Below are 18,551 nucleotides of genomic sequence, written 5' to 3'. Positions count from 1 at the left end.
TCCGTCCCCCTTACGATGGAATCCCCTACAACTACCGCATTTCTTCTTGCTCTCTTGATTACGGCACTGGGCAGAATGCTGGAGTCTCATTCACTGTGGTCCTCCTCTGTCAGGTCTGCCTCTTCAACAGTATCCAAAACGATATATCGATTTCTGAGGGGGACTGTCACAGCGGTGCTATCCACTACCTCTCTATAGATAGTATTTATCACCTCCTCACTTTGCCTAATTAGCCGAAGGTCATCAATTTCCATCTCCAGCTCCTTAACAAGGTCCTTCAGGAGCCTCACCTCAGTGCACCTGGTGCAGATGTAATCCTTGGGGAGGCTGGGAGTCTCCCAGAGTCCCCACATCTGGCACTCCAAGCACAACACTAATCCTAGATGCATACCTGTAATGCTACTGTTTGTACTAAATACCAAAAAACTGTAACTTACTCCGTTACTATGAGACTCAATGGTCGCAGGAAGCCTCTTCCCGTCTCCGCCGGAGCCCGTTGAGCCAAAGCCCTTTCACTCTGCACCCTCTCACTCCGTAGCCCGCTCCGACACTGCCCGCTGGATATGGTGGTTCTCTTTTTAAACTGTTCGTGCTCAACTGGCTGACGTCACGCACCTGCGTGGTCTGGCCTCTCTCCTACTCGGAGAAATAAAATGTCTTCTCACTGGAAGTCCTTAGCCTCTTACCGCTGTCTTCTTGATCCGAAGAGAAAAAGTCTGCGACTTTTTGAGTCAGTGGATAGAATAGAAAATGTAATTTTAACATTAATTTTAAGAGCGCTAGAATATAAAAAGAAGGATGTAATGCTGAGACTTTAAGATATTGGTCAGACTGCACTTAGAGTATTGTAAGCAGTTTTGGGCCCCTTATCTAAGAAAAGATATGCTGGCATTGGAGAGGGTCCAGCGGAGATGCATGAGAATGATCCAAGGAATGAAACGATTAATCTATGAGGAGTGTTTGATGGCTGTGGGCCTGTATTCACTGGAGTTCAGAAGGATGAGAGGACATCTCCTTAAAACCAATATTAAAAGGCCTGGATGGAGTGGGTATGGAGAGGAAGTTTCCTTTAGTGATGAAGGCTAGGACTGGAGGGCTCAGCCTTAGAATAAAGAGTGAGGAATAGAGATGAGAGGAATTTCTCCAGCCAGTGGGTGGCGAATCTGTGGAATTCATTGCCACAGAGAGCAGTTGAGACCTCATCATTGGGTATATTTAAAGTAGAGGTTGATAGGTCAGGGCATGGATGGTTACAGGGAGAAGGCGGGAGAATGGGGTTGAGTGGGATCATAAATCAGCCATGATGAAATGGTGTTGCAGACTTGATAGGCCATTTCTGCTTGTATGTCTTATGGTGCATGGTCTTAACGCTTTGTAATAGTATGGCATCCAATATTTCTTACGCTTGATATTTTCATGTTTTGATATTCAAATAATCAGTTCCTTTCCCTGGTATTTCAATTTTATAAGCCCAAATAATGTAATGGTGTCTATGCAGTTTAACCACTGTGCTGACAGCAGTGCTATTTAAAACAGACCATAGAACAGTTATCACACAGGAATAGGCCATTCAGTTAGTTTCACTATGCACTTGTAATTCCAAAACATAAGCACCAAATCCAGAGGTATTTCTGATGGCAACGTATTCTTAAATCTAGTTATCACTGATTGCAGTTCATAATGGCCTGCATGAACTTGGTATTTATTCTGCAGCAGAGGTTGTAATACATTCAGAGAGTTAGCAACATTTTTGTAAGGTGGGGTGTATCTTAATACCACACTATTTCAATCTCATCTGTGGCCCAGATCTTCTGCTACCCCTCTGAGATAAGCAGCTGCTTCCAGTCAGTTCTGGTAGTCTTGATGTGGAGTCAGTTGGTACATGTGGGCATCCATTGAGCCCTCTGTGTTGGGACTTTGCTCTAGTTTTCTGCATCACGTGTCAGCCTTGGATGCTCTTGAGGGTTTGGACAGTCAAAGGGACCCACAGTGTATCTCATTTTGTGTGATGTATTTAAGTATTATGTTCTTTCCTGGTCAGTGATTCATATGTTGCCTGCAACAGCTATCTCTCCCATATGTAATGAGAACATGCACTCTGGCATTTCCTCTCATAAATTTTATCTCCACAAGTAATTATCCTTGAGAACTACTGTTTTTGGTCACCCTCTGTTATTCGTTGATGTAATTTCCTGGAGAGTACTGGTTATTGCTATTTTATTCTTGGCAACGCACCTGCAAATTCAGCAGCTACAGCTTGAGCTCAGAACTTGAATCTGGAGTTGTCTATACTGTCAGCCAGTTCTCTGGACTCATATGAGCAAGGATCAGTACTTGGTTTTTCTAAGTACAGCAAACTCTGCTTTGTGTTGTTTTCTATTCATTGGATTCTAGTACATTTGTCATTAAGCTGCTTTCCAAGCTTCTTGGGATCTTGCACCACTAAAAACCTGCAACTTTATCATTCTTCCATTGTCACAAGAATGCATCGGGTACTTGTCCTCTTGTGTTTCCTTGCTCCATTTTCCTTTCTGTTTGAGGTTACAGCTTATGGTGGATGATATTTTTTGTTGCTGCAGATGATGCACAGCACTTTGTGTTTCTTCACTTTTGATCTGAAAAAAATCTATTTTTATACTATTTGGTAAAATTGCAATGCTGCACAATATCATGGAGGATAAACCTTGCGGATAATATCAGGTTGGTTTGTCCTTCAAGTTAATTTGCTTATCACTTGTTTTGAACACAATCTAGCAGCTGCATCCTTATTTTCCCATGCTTTGAGGAAATTTGAAGATGTTTTATAAATGTTCAAAATAATGTATGGCAATGCATTTTTATCATGAACACTTCTAATGGTCTTATGAAAGTGATGTAAATCTAAAGTACAAAAAAGACTTTTATCCAAATATTTGGAACCATTTTTGAAAAAAGTTACACTTAAAATCAATTAAATTGATGAATTTATTCTACCTTAAGGACCAGGAGCAAACATTCGTTGAGTTGCAGAAGCGATTAAAAGAGCTAGAAGTTGAGCGCAACAATCTTTCTGATGCTTTACGAAGACAGGCAAAAGAACTTGAGTATAGCATTGATCGAGAGGAGCGTCTAAAAACAGAGCTAGAGGTAAGCATTTCCTCGGACTTGGTTAGAAACATAGAAAATCTACAGAACAATATAGGCCCTTTGGCCCACAATGCTGTGCCAAACATGTACTTACTTTAGAAATTACCTATGGTTACCCATAGCCCTTTATTTTTTAATCTCCATGTATCTATCCAAGAGTTTCTTAAAAGACCCTATCGGATCCACCTCCATCACCGTCACCGGCAGCCCATTCCACGCACTCACCGCACCTACCGCACTTTGCATGAAAAAAACTTACCTCTAACATCCCCTCTGTACCTACTTCCAAGCATCTTAAAACTGTAAAACTGTGCACTCTCGTGTTAGCCACTTCAGCCCCAGAAAAAAGCCTCTGACTATCCACCTGATCAATGCCTCTCATTATCTTATACACCTGTATCAGGTCACCTCTCATCCTCTATCGCTCCAAGGAGAAAAGGCCAAGTTCACTCAACCTATTTTCATAAGACATGCTCCCCAATCCAGGCAACATCCTTGAATGTCTCCTCTGCACTCTTGCTATGGTTTCCATAGCCTTCCTGTAGTGAGATGACCAGAACTGAGCGCACTACTCCAAGTGGGGTCTGACCAGGGTCCTATACAGCTGTAACATTACCTCTCGGCTCTTGAACTGTATCCCATGATTGATGAAGGCCAATGCACCACGTGCCATCTTAACCACACAGTCAACCTGCGCAACAGCTTTTCGTGTCCTATGGACTCAGACCCCAAGATCCCATTGATCCAGCACACTACCATTAATACTATGTTCTGCCATCATATTTGACCCATCAAAATGAACCACTTCACATTTATCTGGGTTGAACTCCATCTTCCATTTTTCAGCCCAGTTTTACATCCTATTGATGTCCCGCTGTAACTTCTGACAGTACCTCCACACTATCCACAACACCCCTAACCTTTGTGTCATCAGTAAATTTACTAACCCATCCCTCCACTTTTGCATCCAGGTCATTTATAAAAATCACGAAGAGAAGGGGTCCCAGAACAGTTCCCTGAGGCATACCACTGGTCACTGATCTCAATGCAGAATATGACCCGTTTACAACCACTCTTTGCGTTCTGTGGCCAAGCCAATTTTGGATTCACAAAGCAAAGGCCCCTTGGATCCCATGCCTCCTTACTTTCTCAATAAGCCTTGCATGGGATATCTTATCAAATACCTTGCTGAGGTCCATATACACCACATCTACTGCTCTATCTTCATCAATGTGTTTAATCACATCCTCAAAAAATTCAATCAGGCTCGTAAGGCATGACCTGCCTTTGACAAAGCCATGCTGACTATTCCTAATCATATTATGCCTGTCCAAATGCTCATAAATCCTGCCTCTCAGGATCTTCTCCATCAACTTACCTAACCTCTGAAATAAAACTCACTGGTCTATAATTTCCTGGGCTATCTGTACTCTTTCTTGAATAAGGGAACAACATCTGCAACCCTCCAGTCCTCCAGAACCTCTCCCGTCCCATTGGTGATGCAAAGATCATTGCCAGAGGCTCAGTAATCTTGTCCCTCACCTCCCACAGTAGCCTGGGCTATATCTCATTCGGTCCTGGGGACTTATCCAACTTGATGCTTTCCAAAAGCTCCAGCACATCCGCTTTTTTAATGTCTTTATGCTCAGGCTTTTCAGGCCGCTGTGAGTCATCCCTACAATCACCAAGGTCCTTTTTTGTAGTGAATACTGAAGCAAACCGCTATCTCTTCTGGTCCCATACACACTTCTCCACTGTCACACTTGATTGGTCCCATTCTTACATGTCCTATCCCTTTGTTCTTCACATACTTGTAGAATGCCTTGGGGCATTCCTTAATCCTGCTCGCCAAGACCTTCTTGTGTCACCTTCTGGCTGTCCTAATTTCATTCTTAAACTCCTTCATGCTAGCCTTATAATCTAGATCTCTATCATTACCTAGTTTTTGGAACCTTTCGTAAGCTTTTCTTTTCCTCTGACTTGATTTTCAACAGCCTTTGTCCACCTCAGTTCCTGCACCCTACCATCCTTTCCATGTCTCATTGGAATGTACCTGGTTGTTTGCCTTCAGTTTTGTACTTGATTGATATCTCTTCAAAATGAAATGTGTATCCAAAAGCTAAACTATGTTAATGATACTTTTGATTTGGAAGTTATTTATTCAGCTAGTGAAAAAAGAAGCCATGCATGCCCACTTGAGTCTTCCCTCTCTGCCACTACAAAAGGCTGTCTTTCTGCATATATCAGGTATAATTGCTCCTGGGAGAAGGCGATGGAACAGTCAATTGCTGCTCTCCTTGTTTTCTTACTGAGGCTTAGCAAAGAGCAGGTGTGTTAAACCTCATTAATAAAGCAAGCAGAGCAGCAGCAGAGAAGCTGGGGGTATAGGGAGTGGCAGGGGAGGGTGAGGGAAAGGGGAAAAAGAAGGAAGGGAAGGGGGTGTAGCCAATTAAACACATCATGCAATAAAACATACCAGACAACAACTTTGTCCAACAGCTAATTTATTTGTCATTACTGATTCAAATAACTCAAAAATTCACCACATAGTTTTAAGTAATCACCCATTGTGCCACAAGGAGCAACAGCAATAATTTCAATCTTTATCCATATGCTCACGTTTCCTTAATTTCTTCACATTGCTGCTGGCACCATCCTACAACCATTTGGTTCCTAAATTGTCAAGGTGTTTATGTGAGATTTGTAATCTGTCAACAAGTACTTTTCCAAAGTGTGTCAGGCCCCAAACACATTTATCTATTTGTCTTGTCATCCCAATAGCACGCAGTTTATAATGAGATAGTTCACAGCGCTGAAAAGCTGACTTGGCTATGTCCTCAACTGAGATTGACCAGTGTCGATTATATGAACTTTCTTCACTGTGCATTACTATATTTTCCCAAAGCCCGGTTGAATACATAGCTCTGGCTGCTAAGGGGTGTACAGGAGTGAGGAGTAAAGTAAAACCCACTGAAAGGGAACGTTTTCTAAAGATAGAAAGCTCTGTCTTCATGCCATTGAATTGTAGATTACCAAGGTGGAATATGAAGTGTTCCTTCAGTTTGTGTTGGCCCTCATTCTTGCACTAGAGAAAGCTGAAGATGGACAGGTCAGTGTGGGACTGGGAAAGGGAATTGAAATGGCGTGCAACTGAGAGCTTGGGATGCCCATTGCGGACCAACTATTAGCACTTTGTCAAACTGGTCGCTTATTCTGCATTTAGGTTCCCAACCTTTTGTTAGATTTAGGGATTTGGAATCAACAGTGTTATTGAAGAAGTAGGAGAGAACTTAAGGAATTAGCAGGCTAAATGTATCCTTGAAATGTTCTTGGTGAGTCAGATTAAAGAGAATACCAATGCATTTTGTATGAAGAAGGTCAAAGAAGATCAATTGTATTACAAGGAAATGGAATTTTGTATTGTAGGTCAATAAGGAGAATGACTTGGGGCTAGCGAGATCAGCATACCCCTCCTGGATATCCAGGGGATGATGATATCAAGAAAGGTGAAATGAGGTCTTTTGAAGGGCATCTAGGTTGATAATTCACAAAGATCTAGAGGGATTGATCCCAGGTAATTAGGAGCCAAGAGGGAAGATTTCTGGGGCCATGACAGTGATCTTCGTATCATCTTCAGCTGCAACTGATGTCCCAGAGGAATAGAAAATAGCTGCAGTTCCTTTGTTTAAAAAGGGCAGCTGATTCAAAACAGGAAATTATAGGCTGGTGAGTTGGAATTCATAGGGTAATGGTTCCAGTATTGGGGAAGGAAGACGCTGGTCCAGTGGGCGGACTCCATCTGAACCATGTTGGGGCTAGGGTCCTGACAAATTGTACATGTAGGGCAGTGGATCGGGATTCAATCTAAATATTAGGGGAATGGGTTCAACAGAATATATAAAATGGGAATAGAGTACAGGAGCAGTTAATGAGGTCTCCAGAATAATATTAAGAAAGGGATAAGAATTTAACTTCAGGCAACATGAAGACAAAGTTGAGAAGATGATGAATACAGGACAGGAGGTGTTATACTTGAATGCACACAGTACGTGAAACAAGATAGAGTTTATAGTGGAGTTAGAAATTAAGTGATAGAAGATCACAGATGGGAACCAAACAGGTAATTGGGTAGAAGGGTTGGGGTGGCTTTGTTGGTTTAAACAAAAACAAATACAGGTTTACTACCCCTTATCTGAAATGCTTGGGGCCAGAAGTGTTTTGGATTTTGGAATATATAATGAGATAGCTTGGGATCGCTATCATTTCCAACTCTTGAATGTATGTGCTACTAGGAAACAGATTTGTTTTGCACTTGTTCATTGTATGTGTATGTAACCACCTTACCGGGGCTTGTAATGAGACTTGGCTCATTAGCTAACTCTGGCTAACAGCCACGTAACTCAGCATTGCATGGGTAATAGTGAGAAGGCCACCTTCAATAAGCAAAACCCGTTTGGGGTCGGTATTTTTTTGGTTTTAACCAAACAAAAAAGTTGGAATGTTCCGATAAGGGAGTAGAAATTATGGCGAATACTCTGTAACTTATTGTTCACCAGGAAATACCAGACCTTACACCAGCATAAAATTAAAGTGCAAGTATATTTACCGATATTTCAACTCTAACAACAGTTAATAGGAAAAGAAAAGAAGGGCCCATTACAATTAAACTAATCTGGATGTGCACATCAATGTTAGAAGGCATTTCTGAAGTAGTTGGGTGTATTGCCTTATTCAGGGTGCTGAATCCACATCACCAGCCATAGTTTGAATTACCTTTTTTTTTGTAATATAATTTTTATTAAATTTTCAAAAAGAATACGTAAAAAATAGAATCTACCCTCCCCCCTCCCCTTAACCCTCTCCCCCCCATATATAGTCCTACCTAAAAAGAAAGAAAGAAAAAAAAAGAAAGAAAGAAAAGAACCGCCTGGGTATTGGAAGGTTTCCACATGCTCCATGGGATTCAAAATAAATTTGGTATAATTATTCGTTGCTTTCCCCAAGTGACCAAAGTCTTTATCGGAGCACTTAAATATGCCATCCTATCTTTTGTAAATAAGGGCGCCAAATATTCAGAAATGTTACATATTTATCTCTTAAATTATAAGTAATTTTTTCGAGTGGAATAGAACTAGCCATTTCATTATTCCAACGATCCATACTTAAATACGAATCAGATTTCCAAGTAACTGCTATAGTCTTCTTAGCTACTGCCAATGCAATTTTTATAAATTCTTTCTGATATTTATTCAATTTAAGTTTCGGTTTTATCCCTTCAATATCACCTAATGGAAATAATACAGGGTTATGTGGAAGTTGAGTTCCAGTAATTTGTTCCAATAAGATTCTTAAATTTATCCAAAAGGGTTGAATTTTAAAACAAGACCAAGTAGAATGTAAAAAAGTACCAATTTCTTGATTACACCGAAAACATTTATCAGATAGATTTGAATTTAATCTATTTTTTGTGGTGTAATATATAATTGGTGTAAAAAATTATATTGTACTAATCTAAGTCGAACATTTATTGTATTTGTCATACTGTCAAGACAAAGTCTTGACCAATTTGTTTCATCAATATTAATATTCAGATCTGTTTCCCATTTTTGCTTTGACTTATGGGTTCCTTGTTTAATTGTCTGTTCTTGAATCAAATTATACATACAAGAAATAAATTTTTTAATTTTCCCTTTTTGTATTAAAATTTCAATTTCATTAGGTTTTGGCAAAAACATTGTTTGACCCAGCTTACCTTTTAAGTAAGCCCTTAATTGAAAGTAACAAAAGAAAGTATTATTAGATATTTTATATTTATCCTTTAATTGTTCAAATGACATCAATATACCTCGTTCAAAACAATCTCCTATAAATTTAATCCCTTTTTGGTACCAATTATATAAAAGTTGATTGTCCATTGTGAAAGGAGTAAGTCTGTTTTGGAAGAAAGGTCTCCTTGCTAATAGAGATTTCTGTGTTTCATTATCAACATTTATCTTATTCCATAGATCAATCAAATGTGTTAATATAGGAGATTCTTTCTTTTCCCGTATCAATTTAGATTCCCATTTATATATAAAATCTTCAGGTCTATTTTCTCCTATCTTGTCTAGTTCTATTTTAATCCATGCTGGTTTTCAATCATCGAAGAAAGATGCAATAAATCTAAGTTGATTTGCTTTATAATAGTTTTTAAAGTTTGGAAGTTGTAACCCTCCTAACCCAAATTTACATGTCAATTTTTCCAATGATATTCTTGACATTTTACCTTTCCAAAGAAATTTTCTCACACATTTATTTAACTCTTGAAAAAATTTCTGTGGCAATTGTATTGGTAATGTTTGAAACAAATACTGTAATCTAGGAAATATATTCATTTTTACAACATTGACTCTACCTACTAATGTTATTGGTAATACCATCCATTTGTCAAGATCTTCTTTAATTTTTTTCAATAGTGGTAAATAATTAAATTTATATAAATTCTTTACATCATTATCAAGTCTTATACCTAAATACTTTATACCATTTACCGGCCATCTAAATTGGGTTACTAATCAAATTACCTTGAACATTACGAACAAACTGGCTAACTCCAGAAGTATTGGTGCTTTCTCCTTGGAACCATTCGTCCACACAAAACACTTCTTGCAATAGGGTCTCCCCTGTGGGTGGAATCCTCCAAGCATCTTCCCTTGTGCTCTTCTCTGCACCTCCTCTTCCAACACCTCCTGAAAAAAGAAGCAAAGCCAGACAACTGTCCCTCAGAAATCTGATCCCACTCAGCTTTCTTGAAGATTCCATGCCATCTCACTGGACAGAATGTTACACCACATTACCAAGATAAAATCAATTGGCTGACACAACATTCCTAGGCTGAGCAAATGGCTCCTTATCTCAGCTGAAGCCAAAACACTAGTCTATGAAGCTTAACTAACAGAACACACTGCGTTTGCAGAAAAGCTGCTAAAAGCATAACAGCATAGCAGTAAAAATCCTTGCCATGGTGGAGAAGCTTGTTGTGGTCCTGTGATCCCAAGAGCAGTGCTGTCTGGAACACAAAATAATCTGCAGATGCTGGGGTCAAAGTAACACTCACAACACGCTGGAGGAACGCAGCAGGTCGGGCAGCATCCGTGGAAAAGATCGGTCGACGTTTCGGGCTGGAACCCTTCGTCAGGACTGAAGAGGGAAGGGGTAGAGACCCTATAAAGAAGGTTGGGGGAGGGTGGGAAGGAGAAGGCTGGTAGGTTCCAGGTGAAAAACCGGTAAGGGGTAAGATAAAGGGATGGGGGAGGTTGGAGGAGCAACACCTCATATACCGTCTAGGTAGTCTCCAGCCCCTTGGTATGAACATAGAATTCTCCAACTTCTGGTAATTCCCTCCCCCTCCCTTCCTCTATCCCTATGTCACTCTGCCCCCTCCCCCAGCTGCCTATCGCCTCCCTCATGGTTCCGCCTCCTTCTACTACCCATTGTGTTTTCCCCTATTTTTCTTCACCTTTCCTGCCTATCACCTCCCTGCTTCCCCTCCCCCACCCCTTTATCTTTCCCCTTACTGGTTTTTCACCTGGAACCTACCAGCCTTCTCCTTCCCACCCTCCCCCCACCTTCTTTATAGGGCATCTGCCCCTTCCCTCTTCAGTCCTGATGAAGGGTTCCGGCCCGAAACATTGACCGATCTTTTCCACGGATGCTGCCTGACCTGCTGAGTTCCCCCAGCGTGTTGTGAATGCCGTCTGGAGCTATGCTCCTAGTAGGGTCACCCATAGCGGTAAGGTTGAGGGTGAGGTCCCTGACAAAGAACAATCCAACCAAGACCTCAACAGTGAAACAGGCGGACGAAGTTACTTCGAACTCAACGGCTGTGAAGGCGGATGAAGGCTGCAACAAATCCATCAGCTCCAATCGTTGTGGTTTCTATGCCATTGGAATCAGTTGGTTGATTTGTGAAGTATCGTGTGCTTCTTGGAGTGCAACATCAAGAACACGCTAAACAAATACATGCAGGGGTGTCTTCACTCTGTGGGCCACTTCTTCAGAACGAAGACCATCATCCTCGACCTCGAGGGATAGCCACGAGGATGAAAAATGCAATAATAAGAGGTTCTTAACCAGTGCCTTACAGTACATAACAGTAAAAATTATTACATACTATCATATAATGAAAATATAATGTGTGCAGGGTAACAAAAGCAGCTCAGCAGCATCCGAGAATACCTGAATCAGCTGTTGAACAACAACAGGCAATAACATGCTTTCAGTCTCCACTTTTGATGCTGCGTTTTGATTAAAAGGTTGCAGTACACTATTTTTGTGATTTACTTTTTTTTTTGATTTAATGTAAGCTATAAAAACAATCAGCATTATGGACTGGTTCTGGTGTTAGATTATCATCAGCGATGATCTTCATAAACATCAATTAATTTCTTTGCTACTTCATGGTTAGCAGACATTTTATCTTTAAAATTTTTTTATATCTTTAATTTGTGTGCCTTTTCTTAAATTGCTGCAACCATTCACAATTACCTTCAATTTTCAGTCATAATAGATCTTTGGTTGTTTCATGATCAGCATATGTGCACTCTGTTGCTCATTCTTTCAATATACGATCGAGATCTTCATATTTCACTTTATACGGTGTTTTTCTGTTTTTTCATTAACTTATGTTCATTACATATGTGATATCGCTTCTCAGAACTGCTTGTAGTGCACAGAAATCTGTGCATTGCCTGAGAACCTTCCCAGTGCCTTGTAGAATTTTCCATTTGTGACATCCTGTCAGCACTTAAAAAATTCAGATTTCAGAGGTTCTTGGATTTTGGAATTTTGGATATGCTTTACTCAACTTGTGCTTAGAAAAACATGACATAGGATCAGAATACGTAGAATCCTTGTTGCGAGAGAAACTGAAAGGGTAAATGTCCCTGATGGGAGTTGTATAAAAACGGAAGACATAGGAGCATAATTAGGCTATTTGGCCCATCGAGACTGCTCCACTATTCCATCATGCCTGTTTTAATATCTGTCTCAACCCTGTTCCCCTGCCTTAGCCCCGTAACCTTTGAACAGGTGTCCAAATAGTGGCCCCGATGTGGGATAGGAGTTATAACAGGAGATAGAAGTGGAATGTAAGAAAGGTAATGATACGGAGGTTATGGGGACTTCCAGGTAGACTGGGAAAATCAGATTGGCGCTGGATCCCAAAAGAAGAAATTCGTCAAATGCCTATGAGATGGCTTTTTAGAGCAGCTTGTGATCAAGCTCACAAGGAAATGGCAATTCTGGATTTGTTGTTATGCAGTGAAACGTATACGATTAGTAAGTTTTTAAGATAAGTTATTGCTTTGGAGGCTTTTTAACAGTATGATAGAATTTACCCTGTAGTTTGAGAGGGAGAAGCCAAAATCAGATATATTGGTATTACAATTGAATGCAGCTAACTGCAGAGACATGAGAGATCATTGTCCAAAGATGATTGGAAGTAACCCTAGCAGGAGGATAGTAGAACAGCAATGGCAGGAGATCCGGGAGTAATTCATCCCAAAGAAGAAGCACTCTAATGGGAGGATGTGGGAACTGTGGATGACAAGAGATGTCAAAGACAGCATAGAAGTAAAAAAGAGGGCATGCAATATTGCAAAAACCAGAGGGAAGCTAGAGGATTAGAAAATTTTTTAAAACCAACAAAGCAATTAAGAAGAAAAGTTGAAATATAAAGGTAAACTAGCCAATATATGAGAGAAGATGCTGAAAACACTTTCAGATGTATGAAGCATAAAAGAGAGGCAGGAATAGATGTTGGACTACTGGAAAGTGGCGCTGGAAAATTGCTGAAGTATCAGTCTTCACTCTGGAAAACACCAGAAACATGTCGTCTGCACTGCTTGGTTGGGAAACTGTTAGATCTGAAGGTGGATATGTTGCCTGCAGTAGATAGGTTATACCTAGGGTTCTGAAAGAGGCAGCTGAATAGATTGTGGAGGCATTAGTAGTGATCTTTCAAGAGTCACTAGAGTCAGGAATGGTTCCAAAGGACTACAATATCACAAACGTCACTCCACTCTTTAAGAATGAATGAAGGCAAATGAAAAGAAATTATAGGTTAGTTAGCCTGACAGTGGTTGGTAAGATTTTAGAGTCCATTTTTAAGAATGAAGTTTTGGGGTACTCGGAAGGACCAAGATGCAATAAGTTGAAATAGGCATTGTTTTCTTAAGGGTAATCCTTGCCTGACAAATCTATTGGAATTCTTTGAGGAAATAACAAGCAGGATGGATAAAGGAGAACCATCAGTGGATATTGTTTACATTGATTTTCTTAAGATCTTTGTCAAGGTGCGGCACATGAAGCTGCTAAGCAAGATAGGAGCATGTGGTATTACAGGAAAGGTACTGAAATGGATAGGAGTTCAACTGCCTGGCAGAAGGAAAAGGACTAGATTAAAGAGCCTTTTCCAGTTGGCTGCTGATGACTAGGGTTCTGCAGAAGTTGGTGTTGGGTCCATTATTTTTCGCATTCTATGTTAATGATCTAGATGATGAAATCGATGGTTTTGGCCAAATTTGTGGACGATACAAAGATGGACAGAAGGGCAGGTAGTGTTGAAGTGAGTCTACAGAGAACTTGGAAAGCTTGGGAGAATGGGGTAAAGATGTGTGAGATGAAATATAGCATACGGAGGTATATAGTCATGCAGTTTTTAGACGGAATAAAGGCATAGAGTATTTTCAAAATCTAGAAAGAATTCAGAAATCATGGGTGTAAGGGTACATGGGAGCCCTAGTGTAGGATTCCTTGAATGTTAACTGGTAGATAAGTCATTTAGAAAAAAAGGCAAATGCAATGTTAACATTCATTTTGAGAGCACTAAAATATAAAGCAAGGATGTAATGCTAAGGCTTTGTAAGCCATTGACCAAACAACATTTGGAGCATTGTGAACAGTTTTGGGCACCATATCTATGGAGGTTTACAAAAACTGTATTGGGAATGAAGGGGTTAACCTATAAGGACCGTTTGGTGGCTCTGAGCCTGTACTTGTTGGAGTTTAGAAGAACGAGGTGGGACCTCATTGAAACCCACTGAATATTGAAAAGCCCAGGAAGAGTGAACATGGAGAGGATGTTTCCAGTAGCAGGAGAGTCAGAGACCACAAAGCATAATGTCAGAATAAAAGGAAGTCCCTTTAGTACAGAGAGGAGGAGGAATTTCTTTAGCCAGAGAGTAGTGAATCTGTGGAATTCATTGTGGAGGCCAAGTTATTGGGTATAGTTGAAGTGGAGATTAATAGGTTCTTGATTAGTAAGAGTAGTGAAGATTACAGGGAGAAGACAGGAGAATAGGATTGGAGGAAAAAATAAATCAGCTATGATTGAATGATTGAGCAGACTTGATGGGTCAAGTGGCCTAATTGACCTCCTGTGCCTTATGGTCTTGTGGAATAGGGAAATTATTGAAAATTCTGGGGTAAGAATATACTTCTTAAAAAGTGTAAACTTATCAGGGATAGTCAATGCAGCTTTGTGTAGATAATGTTTTACCAACTTGATGGTTTTTTTTGTGGAAGTGACGGAAGTGATTGTGTATGGGACAGTAGATTATGTATATCGTGTTTATTAAGGGACTGAAAAGGTCCTTCATGTTAGGCTAATTTAGAAGAGCCTACCATGAGGACTCTTCTAAATTAGCCTACCACAGAGACTTAGACCATAAGACCTAGGAGCAGATATAGGCCATTCAGTGAGTACAGTCTGCTCTGTCACTCCATCATGGCTGATCCTGGATCCCACTCAACCCCATATATTTGCCTTCTCACCATATCCTTTGATGCCCTGACCAATCAGGAAGCAATTAACTTCAGCCTTAAATATACCCACGGACTTGGCCTCCACCACATCTGTGGCAGAGCATTTCACACATTCACTACCCTCTGGCTGAAAGTAAATTCCTCCTTATTTCTGTTCTAAAAGGTCACCCCTCAGTTTTGAGGCTGCGCCTCCTAGTTCCACCATAGGGAACATCCTCTCCACATCCACCTTATCTACTCCTTTCATCATTCAGTAGGTTTCAATTAGGCCCCCCCCCACATTCTTCTAAATTCCAGTGAGTACAGGCCCAAAGCTGCCAAAAGCTCCTCGTATGTTAACCCCTTCATTCCTGGAATCATCCTTGTGAACCTCCTCTGTACTATCTCCAATGACAACACATCCTTTCTGAGATATGGGGCCCAAAATAGTTGACAGTATTCCAAGTGTGGCCTGATTAGTGTCTTAGAAAGCCTCAGCATTATCTCCTTGTTTTTATATTTTATTCCCCTTGAAATATGTGCCAACATTGCATTTGCCTTCTTTACCACAGACTCAACCTGTAAATTAACCTTCTGGAAGTTTTGCACGAGGACTCCTAAGTCCTTCTGCTCCTCTGATGTTTGAATTTTCTGCCTGTTTAGATAATAGTCTGCACTATTGCTACTTTTACCAAAATGCATTATCATAATTTCACAACACTCTATATCATCTGCCACTTTTATACCCATTCTTCCAATTTATCCAAGTCCTGCTGCAATCGCATTGCTTCCTTAGCACTATCTACCCTTCCACCTATCTTAGTATCATCCGCAAACTTTGGCACAATTCCATTATCTAAATCATTGAGAAACAAGGTGAAAAGTAGCTGTCCCAATACTAACCTCTGAGGAAAACCACTAGTCCCCGGCAGCCAACCAGAAAAGGTCCCTTTTATTCCCTTCATAAATTGGATTCAAAACTGGTTTGACCATAGAAGGCAGAGGCTAGAAGTAGAGGGGCATTCTTCTGCCTCACAAGGACCGGTGCTGAAGCTGATGATAAGCGGTGTTCCACAAGGATCAGTATGTAGTATGCTCTCTGCTTGTGATGTATATATTTTGGATGAAGTGTCTGTGGGCTGAATGGGAAATCTGCAAATTAACCAGAAATTGAAGTTGCAGATAGTGAAGTTGTCAAATAATTCAGTAGGATGTCATCTAGGTTAATTAATTGCAATAGTTAGTTGCATTAATTAGTTTCCAGATTAATTAATCTGTTTTAGTTTGAGATCATCAAGTTGCATTTTCCCAACAGGATCTGAAAGGAACTGCAATTCAATGCATTTCATGTAGATGTAGTTATCTGGGAGACTGGATGTCTTCCTGAACTTCCACATCTGAAATGAAGGACACATCACATGGCCACTGTTGATCTCCACCAGGCATCAATTTGCTGCTTATCACAGCATTGAGGTTCTCAAAGTGACTTTCTATTGCTTTATTTCAGTGAGGAGGGTGCAGCACTGTAATATATTAGCTTGGACTTGTCAACCATCTGCACAATTAGAACATGACACAGAAGCAGAATTTAGGCCATTCAGCATATCATGACTGCTCTGCCATTTGATCATAGCTGACATTTTTCCTCTCAAATACATTCTCCTGCATTCTCACAGTAGCTTTAATGCTTTACTAATCAAGAACCTATCAACCTCTGCTTTAAATACAGTCAAATGACTTGGCCTCCATAGCCGTCTGTGGCAATGAATTTTACAGATTCACCACCCTCTGGATGAATAAATTCCTCCTCATTTCTGTACTAAAGGGACATCCTTATACTCTGAAGCAGTGCCCTCTGGTCCTGGACTCCTCCACATACTGTCCACATATACTGTACTTTGACCTTCCAATATTCGATACGTTTCAATGAAATTTCCCCCCTCATTCTTCTAAACTCCAGTGAGTACAGGCCCAGAGCCATCAAAAGCTCCTCATACGTTAATCTTCTCACTCCCAGAATCCTCCTTATGAATATCCTCTGGGCCCTCTTCAATGACAACATATCTTTTTTTTAAGATAAGGGGCCCAAATCTGCCCAGAATATTCTAAGTGAGGTCTCACCAGTGCCTTATAAAGCCTCAGCATTACATCCTTCATTTTATATTCTAGTTCTTTTGCAATGAATGCTGATGTTACATTTGCTTTCCTCATCACCAACTCAACCTGCAAATGAACCTTTAGGGAATCTTACACAAGGACTCCCAACTCCCTTGCAACTTTGATTTCTAAATTTGTTTCCTGTTTAGAAAACAGTCCATGTTTTTATTCCCACTACCAAAGTGCATGACCATACTCTTCCCTACACTATATTCTGTCTGCCATTTCTTTGTACTTTCTCTTAGGAAGTGCTTCTGCAGACTTTTTGCTCCTCAAAGTGACCTGCATCTCCACCTATCTTCATATTATCTGCAAACTTGGCCACATAACCATCAATTCCATCATCTTAAATCAGTGACAAGAAGCAGTCCCAACACTGTGCCTGATGCACTTGTCACCAGCAGCTAACCAGAAAATACCCCCTTTATTCCCACTCTTGCCAGTCAGCCAAACTTCTATCCATGCTCGAATCTTTCCTGTAATGCTATGGGCTCTTATCTTATTCAGCAGCCTCATGTATGGCACCTTGTCAAAGGCTTTCTGAACATCCGAATACACAACTTCCATTGACCCTCCTTTGTCTATCCTGCTTGTTATTTCCTCAAAGAATTCCAGATTTGTCAGGCAAGATTTTCTCTTAAGGAAACCATGTCGTCTTTGGCCTATTTTATCATGTGCCTCCAAGTACCCTGAGGCCTTATCCTTAATAATCGACTTCAGCATCCTACCAACCACTAAGGTCAAGCTAATTGGCTTCTGTTTTGTCTTCCGCCTTCCTCTCTTCTTGAAGATTGAAGTGACATTTGTAAATTTCCAGTCCTCCAGAACCATTTTAGAATCTAGTGATTATTGAAAGTTCACTACTAAAGCCTCCATAATCTCTTCAGCCACCGCTTTCAGAACCCTGGGGTGTACAACATCAGGTGACTTATCTACTTTTAGACCTTTCAGTTTCTGAAGGATCTTCTCTCTAACTTCGCACACTTCATGACCCCTAACACCTGGAATATCCACCATACTGCCAGTGTCTTCCACAGTGAAGACTGATGCAAAATAGTTATTCAGATCGTCCGCCATTTCCTTGTCCCCATTACTACTTCTCCACCATCGTCTTCCAGCAGCCTCATATCTACTCTTGCCTCTCTTTTACAATGTGTGTATCTGAAGGAACATAGAACAGTACAGCACAGTACAGGCCCCTCGGCCCACAATGTTGTGCCGACCCTTAAACCCTGCCTCCCATATAACTCTCCACTTTAAATTCCTCCAAATACCTGTCTAGTAGTCTCTTAAATTTCATTAGTGTATCTGCCTCCACCACTGACTCAGGTAGTGCATTCCACACACCAACCACTCTCTGAGTAAGAAACCTTCCTCTAATATCTCCCTTGAACTTCCCACCCTTTACCTTAAAGCCATGTCCTCTTGTATTGAGCAGTGGTGCCCTGGGGAAGAGGCGCTGGCTATCCACTCTAAATATTCCT

General features: G+C 40.6%; 1 protein-coding gene across 2 annotated transcripts in view; it reads left to right on the top strand.

Moving 5' to 3' along the window:
- ccdc171 (coiled-coil domain containing 171) overlaps positions 1–18,551 on the top strand; it is a 478,351-nt gene that overhangs the window by 57,645 nt on the left and 402,155 nt on the right. For both annotated transcript variants that reach the window (XM_072258224.1, XM_072258225.1), the window contains exon 6: positions 2,980–3,126. In XM_072258224.1, the coding sequence (XP_072114325.1) occupies positions 2,980–3,126 (147 nt within the window). The remainder of the gene's footprint in view (positions 1–2,979; positions 3,127–18,551) is intronic.

The sequence above is a fragment of the Mobula birostris genome, chromosome 5, assembly GCF_030028105.1.
Source record: "Mobula birostris isolate sMobBir1 chromosome 5, sMobBir1.hap1, whole genome shotgun sequence".
NCBI lineage: Eukaryota > Metazoa > Chordata > Chondrichthyes > Myliobatiformes > Myliobatidae > Mobula > Mobula birostris.
The sequence above is the reverse complement of the archived record's forward strand: the minus strand, read 5'-3'. Positions and strand labels throughout refer to the sequence as shown.